General features: G+C 34.7%; 1 protein-coding gene across 1 annotated transcript in view; it reads left to right on the top strand.

Annotated features, from left to right (window-relative positions):
* The window catches only part of LOC118440599 (inactive tyrosine-protein kinase Dnt), a 77,928-nt gene that overhangs the window by 53,891 nt on the left and 11,831 nt on the right, over positions 1–12,206 (top strand). Inside the window, exons 3-4 of the mRNA XM_085658370.1 lie at positions 2,518–2,785; positions 9,552–9,726. Of these exons, the coding sequence (XP_085514496.1) occupies positions 2,518–2,785; positions 9,552–9,726 (443 nt within the window). The remainder of the gene's footprint in view (positions 1–2,517; positions 2,786–9,551; positions 9,727–12,206) is intronic.

Below are 12,206 nucleotides of genomic sequence, written 5' to 3' on the forward strand. Positions count from 1 at the left end.
AGACGAAAGCAGACGCAGCTTAGGTAAACATTTTTACGTTATTATGAGGATCCGAGAGTGGATATTAAGTAAACGCCTAGCAGCGTTGAGAAATCGTTGTAGAGTAGCCGAATAGCGTCGTTCCTGCTTAAACCAGCCCTCTCTCTCATCCTTTCTTCGAACTAGTCGGATCGAAAATTCGACCCCCTAAACCTCTGACTTTTACCCTCCTCCACTTCCTCTTTCTCCTACTCCTCTTTCTCCCTTTCTTCCTCTTCTTCCATTCTCGATGTCGAGGTAATCGCGAGATTGAACGGACGTCTCGTTCGCCGCTCGAGTAGTTAATCGCGATTTTCAAGAGCACGAGGAGCCATTGGGGGTGGCGGATAAAACGTCGTACTTTGCATTTCGGTAAAGCCAACGAACTCAGTCGATTTTGCCATTCATCCTTCTTTTTACCGTTTCCTTTTATTTGCGAAAATGGATCGTTCATTACGATAACCGTATATCATCGGCTAAACCAAGAACAGTGCGTTTATGCATCGTAAAAATATAAAAGGAATGAGAGAGAGAGAGAGAGAGAGAGAGAGAGAGAGGGAGGGAGGGAGGAGAGGAGCGGAGTGAGAAAGGAATTTCTCATCGTTTACAAGCAGTCTGAATGTACTTCTTTCCTTTTTTAATTTTTTTTTTTTTTTATTTATTTTATTTTTCTTTTCATTTTTTTGTTTTTTTTTTTTTCTTATCATTAGGAGAACTACGGTCATGTAGACATATCCCATGAATCTATAGATACATTCTTCTTCGTTTATTTTATATTAGAGTGATTAACGGGATTGAGATCCATTGGAGTAGATTTAAATAATCTAATTCTTTTTATGATACGAAAGAATTTTTTCTGTAGGATAAAAGTTTCTTTTTTTTTTTCCTATTAATATCCACGGAATGGTTTTTCGTTTGTTTGTTTTTTTTTTGTTTTGTTTTCAATTATTAGATATGATAATAGCGAAAATAAATGTGAGATGTTTGTTTTGCAAAGAAAAATATCGATTTTTTTCATTTGCAAAATTTCTAAGAACATTCGCTATTCATTGACACGATTCATCTGATAAAGTACACGTACAGAGAAAGAGAAGGAGAGAGAGAGAGAGAGTGAGAGAGAGAGAGAGAGAGAGAGAGAGAGAAAAAGAGAGACATAGTATTATACGAGAAAAAAAGATATATTATCATCAGATGGACCCGGAGATTCTCGTACTAGACAAAGTAAAATTTTACCGAAGTAAAAATTGAAAGGGATATATGAAAAAAGAATTAAGAGGATTGTTGGGGATCTCCTGGGATGGCAAGTAAATGCGATAGGCAGGTGTCACGCCATCGAGTTACCCCCTGGTGCGACGATCACGCAGATTACGATGGTCTCGTGCACGAGTTTGTCTCGGGGGTGCTTACCCCTTTCCCGCCAACCACCCACACTTCTCCCCAGCAGCTCTCCTCACTCCCACAAGTAACGGACTTGGTTACGTTGACACTGCATCACGAAGCACTAACCACGTTATTTATGTTGCCTCGTAAAACTTGTGGCGTGCCTAAACACACTATTCCTTACGATCCTCTCGAGCTTCCCCCTTTTTCCTAAAGATCGGACACGTACACACGTTCTAGCAAATTGTAGTTACGAGTGGCCCGGGGAGGGGTGGGAGGGGGAAGGGAGGGGGAGGGACGTGGGATGAAACGAGGTGGTTTTCGGATGGGGAGGTGTTTAAGGAGGGAAATGGGTTGAGAGGTTATCGAAGGATAAAAGGATAAAACGTGTTGCTTTTCTATTTCGAAGATTTCACAAGGATCGTCCTCGACCGGGGGATTAGAATAGTCCACGTAATAGAAATTATAAATAAAATTACGTATTATAAATTACGAATTATAAATAAAAAATATAAATATGATAATAGTCAACGTACCAATCAGCGTGAATTTTTTCGTGAAACATTCGTGCCCGAATTAATGCGGGAATATACCCGTAGTAGAAAACAAAAAAAAAAAAAAGGAACGTATTATGTACGTACTTCGAGTGAATTTTCGATAAAATCATTGATTCGTAAAAAGTTTATTTTTCACGTATTATATGTTCATTAACCGAGTCTAGTAACTCGATATCGCTTATTCCAACATTTCCGATACGTACCATACATACGTATGTATGTAAATACATAGATTCATGAGCTCGATCCGCGATTACATTTCTATTCGCGCGTAATGTGTTCGCTAGTAACGTATTTACGTTGCATGCATATCCAACAAAATGAGTCTTAGATTAAGGAACTACTTGATTTTGTCAAGAATGATATATCGTGGTAAAGAATATACCCGTAATTCGCATGTAATAACGATCGATATTATTAATTTTTTGATTTTTTTGAGACGACACTTTTTCACTTTTTTCTTAACCTTTTTTTCTTTTTTTTTTCTTTTCCTTTAATCACTTTTCAAAGACTAAAACGTTCGCGTTACGTTATTTATTCACAAAAAGAAATTTGCTTTCAGTTACCATATTCTATGGAGTTGGATTACGATGTAGTGAGAGTGGCGGGTGCAGCTTCGGGCATGATGGCTTTACTGTCTCCGAGGGTGAACGTGTCGGCCAAAGGCGAGGTCCCCGTCGTCCTGCAAGTCTTCAGGATCAGACTGCCTTGTTCCGGTCTCGTTAGCGCCGAAATTCCTTTGGCCCTCAGGCTGAACGTCACCGCACCTCCTGGGACCAAGTATAACGACACCATACTGGTTTTCAAGAGGAACAAAATCTGCTTGAAGGGTGCGTCGGATCATTAAGAACCGTTTTCGAATATAATATAATATAGTATAATATATATACATATATATATACATATATATATATATATACATGCGCGCACGATACACATACGAAGCTAAAATTTCCACGGAGTCTATGGTATTTTGATAAAATTTACATGTCCTTTTAAAGGCATTATTTTACTTTAATTATTCTCATAAAATATTTGCGGTAATATATTTTGATAATGAAATTTAAATAATAACAGTATAGACGATTTTATTACGATTATATAAACTTTTCATCGGTAGTACCATATTATAAATATATTATACGATATATGTTATAATATATATTTATAATGTACGACACCGTATAAAATTATACTTAAAATTATTATAACTATAATACCAAAATCGTTCTCGAAACGTCGCGATATTTTTCCCAGTCGGGGAAATTGTCATTTTCGTTTTTGCCCTCGCATTGTTTTCGTTATTTTCCAAATGCAAACGAGTCGAGGTTCGTGCGTACAACGGACGAGCTTTCACGCGAAGTACCTTTGTCTCTAGCGTATACGTGTGCCACTCGATAATTACTTCGTTTATGTAATCGCGAATTTAATTAGCGTGTTGGACGAGTTCACGGAATGCCTTCGTTACGGAATTTCGAACGTGTCACGTTAAAAACACACGCCATCGTGCCTCGTCCCACGCGCGGATGCATGCACGCACCCATATACACGTATACATACATGCACTCGCATACACATACACAAGTAAACTTCTATAGACATATATATATATATATATATACATACATATATATACACACAAACACATATGCAGGAACGATCCCTTTTAAACGCTCCAACTCTATACGTGCGATTTACGACCCTTTGTGTAACCTGCGGCCACCGACAATGGCGATACATGATTTATCAAACAAGAATTTCGTACATACGTACCGACGCTCGTAGAGGCGTACAAACTCGATGCCCAGCTTCGATGCTTTTCCCGCTTTGTCCATGCCGATTAAACTCGTTACACGGATGAGTGAGCTACTCAAAATTCCATTTTCCCAGTGAGACTATTCCATTTGCGATATTCTCTTGTTATTTTTAATATATATCGATATGTCCAAGAATTCGATAGTTTTCTTTTCATTTCTGGAAGCCCTTTTTATTCCCTATCTTTTTTATTTTCTTCTTCTTCTTCTTCTTCTTCTTCTTCTTCTTCTTCTTCTTCTTCTTCTTCTTCCTTCGAGTTTTTTTTTCTATTCGCTTTATTTCGCAATATTTGAAATTATTAATACTGACAAATAAATTGCACCTGTTAACCCTTTGACTCCGAACATACACATGGGACAATAGTAAACAATCGAAGCCTTCGTCGGACGCATATATGCGCCCATAGCAGTCAAAGGATTAACGAGTGAGTAAAATATATATTTATTATTTCAATCGTTACGTTTAATAAATTAAATGACATTTTTCACGAGTGTAATAAAATTTCAAGTGAAAGTAATATAAATTATAACATCGTTTTTATATCGGAAGAAAATAAAATCATTCCTTTTTGTTATTAATTATTTTATATGTAATTCTACGAGATATATTATTATATCGAATACGATAAATTAAAGGAAAAATAAAAAAAAAAAACAAAAGAAAAAAGGAAAAAGAAATACGAGGCAATTTGTCATTAGTCGACTTTTCTTTATACCCATAGGCCAGTCTTAAAACGACAAACTCCGGTACGATCGTCGATCTCTGTTGGCAAAGACTCGCGAGTCTGGCACGATCTCTCTTCCTGTTCCATCGATACGGCTGATATATATTTCGCGAAAGAATTAATGGTTTCGCGTACGGTGATGGATGCAACTCGACGCGTGACACATAAATTTCACCGTTCGGCTGTCAATGAAACGTCGTTTCGCAGGCACGAAAATCGAAGGGTACGAATCGTAGACGTCGCCTGCAGTTCGACGAATACTATACCTTTTTTCTTTTTTTTCCTTATCCTTTTCTCCTTCTAACCTTTTTATTTATTTATTCTTTTTCTTCCTCAGCCCTTTCGTTTCTTTCCTTTTTTTCTGTTTTTTTTTTCTTTCTTTCTTTCTTTCTTTCTTTTTTTTTTTCTTTTCCGTCGTCAAAACTTTTTTTTCCTCTACCATTCGCAAAATATTCACGTGCAATGTGGGCGTGCACGTGTTTACGTGTTTACATATCGAACGGCTGAAGGATGGTGGAGGATGACATACAGTCAGGAGACGATAGAAAGGATATATAAGAAAAGGCGAGAGGAAAAAAATTAAGAAAAAGTGATAGAGAGAGAGAGAGAGAGAGAGAGAGAGAGAGAGTCGACAAACAAGGATTCAGATCCAGTTACCGAGAGAAGCAAAGTTACAACGGAAAGCAATCCGCCCTGAAAAATTCGATCTCTGGGGATCGGTGTATTTAATGAAAGAGAAAGAGAAGGACGACAAGAGAAAGAAAAAGAGAGAGAACGAGAGAGAGAGAGAGAGAGAGAGAGAAAGATCAAGAGAGGTCAGAGGATAGCCTTGAATAAGTATAGAAGAGTGGGGAGAAATTGAAGAGGAAACCTCATCGATATATTTGTCCCATTTTTCCGAGATAACGCGCGCAGACCAAAAAGATATTCCCCTTTGTTGATCTACAGTATAGAATCTCGACTTCCTCTTTTTCCTCTTTCTCTACTTCTTCCTCTTCGTCTTCTTCTTTTTTTTTTTTCTTCTTGGGACGAAGGATCGGTCGAAGGGCGTCGTTGCTATCGAAGATATCCCGCGGCAATCCGAGCTCAAACCTCGAGACCACTCGAAAGTAAACGAGTCTCGTACTGAAAGAGATAGAAGAGAAAGAGATAAATAAGTAGATAGCTAGAGAGTGAGAGAGAGAGAGAGAGAGAGAGGGAGAGAAACAGAGAAAAAGACAGACAGAAAGATTCTGGGAGTCTCTCGATGAGTTCTTCTCTTCTTTCCTAGTGATCGAACGAGTACAGATTTGTAGTTTTATCATGTAATTGGGAGAAAAGTGTGTTTTTATTTTCTCGAGAACGAATATATATATATATATATATATATATATATATATATTTTTTTTTTTTTTATACTAAAGGCCTATCTCCGTTAATGATTCTTCATATATATAATTTTTATGTTAATTTCAGTTTTAATCTTCAAATCTAAATATATAATATAATAGATATTTAAATATATAATATAATAGAATTATTTCTATTAACGTTTAATCATATTTAAACGATTTTATTATTTTTAAAAAAGTTTACAAATGAATTTCCTTTTTTCTTTTTTTTTTGTTTCTTTTCCTTTTTCATTCAGTTCGAAGATCCTTTATTATATTCGTGTTTTTTTTTTTCGAAAAAAGGCATCGAGGTTAAGGATCGATCGAGTGAATTTGAGGGAAGAGATTTTCCATCTTATATTAACTGGTAATAAGAAGATTCGTGTGCGAGTCTCGTAGGAATTAAATTCGTGGTCGAGAAGGACGGTGATTTTGGCTCGAGTCCTGGATAGCAATTCGGTAGAAGGGTCATACAATTAATTCGAAAGGGACTTCATTTCATGCTATCCTAAATCTCGGTTAATGTCTGTTTGATACTGTCTGATAACACTTTATTCTAGAATTGAACTAAAAGGCCTATCTCGGTCGTTAATGATTCTTCATTTTCTACCTTGAAAACTTTTTCCTTCCTTTCGGAAATTTGCAACAGAGAACTTGTTGAAAAGTTTAATTGCATCATCGAAAAATTTCAAATATTATTCCTTTATCTATGAAGATTTTTACGAATTCAATATTTTTAATTTTAATTATTTACTTGATCCTTAATATAACAATTTATTTTTATTTACAATACGATAATACACATTTCTCGTAAAAGATTATTATTTTTGGAAGAAAATATTTTTAAATTATAATATTGCATTTGAAGTGGAATGTAAAATTAGATATATAGATTTTGAATGTGAAAATTGAATAACATATATCTAGATAGTTTCATTGAATGAAATCAAATCAGGCCGATTTAGACCTGATAAGATATAAAAATAAAAAAATTGAAAAATGTGTAGTTCAGTTTATTAATACTAATACTCTAATTCATACTAATTTAATTGTTAGATTGCACTTGAATGGAATATGACTTATACAAGTTTATATATCGATATGATAGGTACACGATAGATAACACTGTTCCTTTATTGCTTTTTTCTATTTCATATTTTGTTCATATCTAGAGCTGAATTTCATACACACTTCGAACGAAAAATGGCGAACAACCTTCAGGATAATATTACACTCGTTATGCATTCATCTCCCGCGTGATTTCCATTCTCTCTTTAAGATATTTCATCCTCGTTCGATTTTAGAGAAAAATTCACCCTTCTGATATTATTTTGCATCGAGTAGAGAGAAGATAGTAGAATTTTCTTCTTTTTCTCTCTCTTTCCCTTCTCTCTCTCTCTCTCTCTCTCTCTCTCTCTTTTTTTTTCCTTCTATTCCTTTTTCTGAACATTTCTTTCTTCACGCGAAACTTTTCATCTTTAGCAAACAGGTTTCGAGGCTGTTGCCTTATTTACTTGTTCTAATACACAGAGAAGGGATGACTTTTGCTTTTCCCTTCATTGGTGCGGAAAGGTCTCGATTTACGAAGTAACTTGGACTAACTCCAGAAGAGCTGGAACATTAAACAAAACTTATGAAAAAAAAAAAAGGAGAAAAGAAGAAAAAAATAAAAAGGAAAACATCTATCAAAGAAATCCGTGCTTTCGTTCAAGGAACTAATCTTGGCGTGGCATTACTTTTTCGTTTTCTTCGAGAAAATTTTTTTTATATACATGGAATAAGACATGAAAAAAAAAAATATATATATATATATACATATTTGTTAGATAAAATAATATAATATAAATCTGTTATAACGAAATTTACTGTCCTACATGATATTTTTTTACTTATTGGCAAATTTATCAATATATATTATATCTTAATTTTAATCGCCATTATGATCAGAATTAAAGTGTGAAAAAAAAAGAGAAAAAGAAAAAAAAAAAAAAAGAAAAGAAATATATACAAACGGAATAAGAATTCACATGAAATAAATTAAAAAGAAAATTGTTTAAGAATGTTCGACAATTTTGATGGTGACTGTACGCGGTAAAAAAGTCATCGTTTGGCTGTTCGAGCTTCGTGAGATGAGATCAAAGAGATCTCTTTGAGTACTTTCCATGGTTCGTCGAAGCTGCTAGCCCGTTGGCTTCGGATGGACATGGGTCGTGATACGTCCAATGTATAAACGTACAATCATACATATATACATACGTATATACATATACAATACGTACGATGGTGTATGGTGTACGGTATCATCGATCGACGAATGAGAATGAAAGAGAGAGAGAGAGAGGGGGGTGGAAGGGAGGAGGAAGAGAAAGTGAAAAAGAGAGAGGAGACGCGAACGGAAACTACTTCTACGATGAAATCGACGCGACTCTCTCGATGGAAGGGACACGTCGGATCTATCGACGAGTTCGATCGCCGAGAAAACGTCCTGTCGAGAGCATTTCCTCGATTTAATAACGTTTTAACGCTCTTCTACGTACTTTCAATTTGACGATAATAAAAGTCTGTCGATGACAAAGAAAACGCAAATTTTTTTGTTAATTTCAACGAGCTTATTTTAATAAAAAAAAAAAAAGAAAAAAAAAGGGAAAAAAAACGTCGGCTCCCAGCGAATATAACTTTAATAATTTCCGCTTGTCGTTAATTCTCTTTAGACGATATAGAGACCTATAATTAAAAAAAAAAAGAAGTATCGAAAAAATGAACTTAAGTTCTTAATTTTACTAAGATAATAACTTTTTAAATTACCTCGTACAAAATTACATTGTATCGATGTGATATTGTCTATTAAAAATATATCTATCTTATTTGAAATAATATATTTTTATGAGTTATAAAATATATTCTTTAAATTGACATGAGTATTTTTAATCCGATTGTATGAATTATCTCTCTCTTTTCTCGTGACACTCATTACTATAAGGAAAAAAAAGGAAAAAAGAAAAAAAAAAGAAAAAAAAAAGCAAACGGATTTATATAAAACCGGAATAATTTATAGCAATGCTAAAATCTCGTTTCGACGATATCGTTATCTCAGAGAAATACGATAAATATAATAATATTAAATTCGATAATTCATCGGAAAGCAAATTGGTCTCGATAACGAAGCATGCGCGAGCCAATGAATCGAAAGAACTCGTTGATCGTGTAAAAAGGATCGTTTGTTAGCGCGTATGTAGTATGACGAATTTTGGGGATATAAATGAGAAATGAGGGCTTATCGTAACAGCAATGAAATTATTAATTATATACATCGTTTGTAAAATATCATATGGAAAAATATGTGAACGTGAAATTGTACGTCATATGGAAATACAAATATCTGTTATCGAAGTAATTAAAATTGATTAAAAATTTTCCCACGTAATTGAAAATATAAAATTATATACGTATATAAGAAAAAATATGTCCCATTTCATTTCAACGTTTAAAGTATGATTTATTTTATTTATAATAATATTTTAGAAGAAAAAATATCGGCCACATATATATATATATATATATATATATATATATATATATGTCGTTTATAAGATCGAATCTTTTTTATTCGTAAAACTTGATTCGATTTCACGTTACGATAAAAAAGAATTTATGAGGACACTCAACATTTGTGGTATTTTTTTTTAGGAGTCGAAACACCCCCACGTAACGAGTCAGTACGTTTGGAGCCTGGTCCTTTGGTGAATGGTGCTGGTGCGCTCTATGTTGCTGCCACTTGTGCCTGTGCTTTGATACTAGTCGTTGGCAGTGTCGCCAGTGCTTTGTACATTCGCAATAGCAAGGCACGAGTTCAAGAATCTCAGTAAGTATTTTGTAACATACGAGGATATTTTTTTTCATTTTTTTTTTATATATATATAAAGATAAGCGAAAATGAAAAATATTCTCTTTTCCACGAAAATATTACTTTTAATAAACAAATTTTCAATAATTTCTATATGATCATGTATCGAAATTTGTAACTATATAAATTCCTAATAACCTATTATAGAATTTTAATACACATCGAACAACAGTAAAAATATGAAATATAATAAAAATTATTCATTGTTAATATAATATATTTGAAATACTCGATACTTACAATTAATATCAGTGTTAAAATTCTATACAATTTTATCATGATAATTATATATCAGGATAAATTTCATTGGATTTTTTTTATTAGAAATAAGAAGCTAAAAATCGCAAATGTAAGCGCCGCGAGTTCGTGTTTCTTCCTATTTCTTTCTCCTCCCCTACCTCATCTACCTCCTCCTCCTCCTCCTCCTCCTCCTCCTCTTCCTCGTCGAGAAGAAAAGCAAAAGGCAAGAAAGGTACCATCCCTTTGGAAAAGGAAAAGGAAAGAAGTAGGATTTTTGCTTCAGAGCCCCCGCGAGAAATTCGTCGGATAAGCTGGATAGGAACTCGTCCGAATGAAATATCCTTTCAATAAGACCCGGTGATCTGTCGGTCGCTTGGCACGCCATCCGACATTTTATTGCACGACTATACCAATCGGTTCCTTCAAGATCTGTCCTCCCACGGCTTGAGCTGCTTCGGCAAGACGAAAGATGAAGTAGAAGCACGTTTCTTCCATCCCCCATTTCGACCCTTGAATCCTACCATGTTTTTACACGAGTAGCTCGTGTCTTTTCTTCCGAGTTTATCCGTGTCATAGTTTAATTTTACGAGCCAGGATAACATTGTCGTTCTTTCAATCAATAACTTTTCATCTCTATTCTGTTTCTATTTTTCTTCTTTTTTTTTTTTTTTTATCTTCTTTCTTTTATTTCACACTTACTCGTAACATAATTATCAAGTTTCTTAATCAAAATGATACGTCAGGGTGTGTATGTTTTTTAACGACGACGAAAAAAAAAAGAAGAAAGAAAAAGAATAAGTTCTTGTTCCTATTAAATCAGTATGTACCAAATAAATAAAAGAAAGAAAAAAAAAAAAAGAAAAAAATGAATAGAAACCAACAAGACAGGAATTAAACCTGGTACAAGTGATAATGCGATAGAAAAGAAGATATTAGAAATTTTCTTTCTTTTTCATTGAAATAACGTAAATTGATTATCTGACTTCACATCATTTTATATAGAGTACGTTACACATGCAGATTTATAATTATATCGTCTTCCTATAATCAGAAAAAAACAAAGAAGAAGAAGAAGATGAAGAAGAAGAAGAAGAATAAAGAAATCATTATCGTTCTTCATTAGGGCCAGCATCAAATATTAAACTACATGATTATATCCGTAAGTTGGTTTGATATAGGATGATAGACGGGAACAGAGGGGATAAAATTCTTCGAAGGTACTCCCTATCTTCTCATTCGCGATGGAAGAACCACAACGCGGGCCAATTGTCTCCCTCGAGATATATTAGCTCTTTTGAGGCTCTCCACCCTGATAACGCGCGGGAAAACGGAGCTTCAGGCTTTCTCTCTCTCTCTCTTTCTCTCTCTTTCTCTCTTTCTCTCTCTCTCTACCTGTCTCTCTTACACACGAGACATTTTCCCTTCTAGGCCACGAGAAAGGGAGAAGATACAGATTTTACATTCGTTCGCTCGAGAGAACACAGTCAACCCCCCCCCACTCCTTTTTCAATCCCACCCCTCCCTCCCCTGTAACCCCCTCCCTCCTCCCTCTCCCCACGTCTTCCTACATTTCCTTGATCCTTCCTCGTTCCTACGTCGAACTCAACGCACAAAAGGCGTTCCTGCGATTCGACTCTCTCGGAACTCTAGTGGTGGTAAAGTAGTAAGGGATGTTAAAGTGATGCACGAAAGAGACGAGCGTAGAGTAGAACTTTCTTCGAAGAGTAGAATTTCCTTGAGCTATTCTACTTACCCGTTCCAACATTTTAACGTGTTAATATACATGTTGTAGATATACATAGAGTAGGTATGTGTGTCGTCGAAGGAACGATAAAGTTTTAAGAAGAAGAAAATAGAAAAAAAAAATAACAGATCTTTTAGATAGAAAATAGAGAGAGAGAGAGAGAGAGAGAGAGAGAGAGAGAGATATTTTATATTATTATTTCAAGCGGGCTACATCTCAAGAGACTTCCAAGTTTAGAAATTTATTTTCACTGGTTCATTGATATGTACGTTGGACGATCTAACCTTGGATACTTAATACCATATCGTCTTCATTCTCTTTTCTCTCTATTTCTATTCTTCTTTTATCGTTTTACTAATTTATAATCGGGCCAAGGAAATATATAGTCCAATGGAGAAATTCGGATGCAATACTACCGATACTTTTTTATCTCTTGAAAAGTTTGCGGAATGTG

Source organism: Vespa mandarinia, chromosome 7 (assembly GCF_050613455.1).
Source record: "Vespa mandarinia isolate Hongniang chromosome 7, ASM5061345v1, whole genome shotgun sequence".
In the NCBI taxonomy this organism is placed as follows: Eukaryota; Metazoa; Arthropoda; class Insecta; order Hymenoptera; family Vespidae; genus Vespa; species Vespa mandarinia.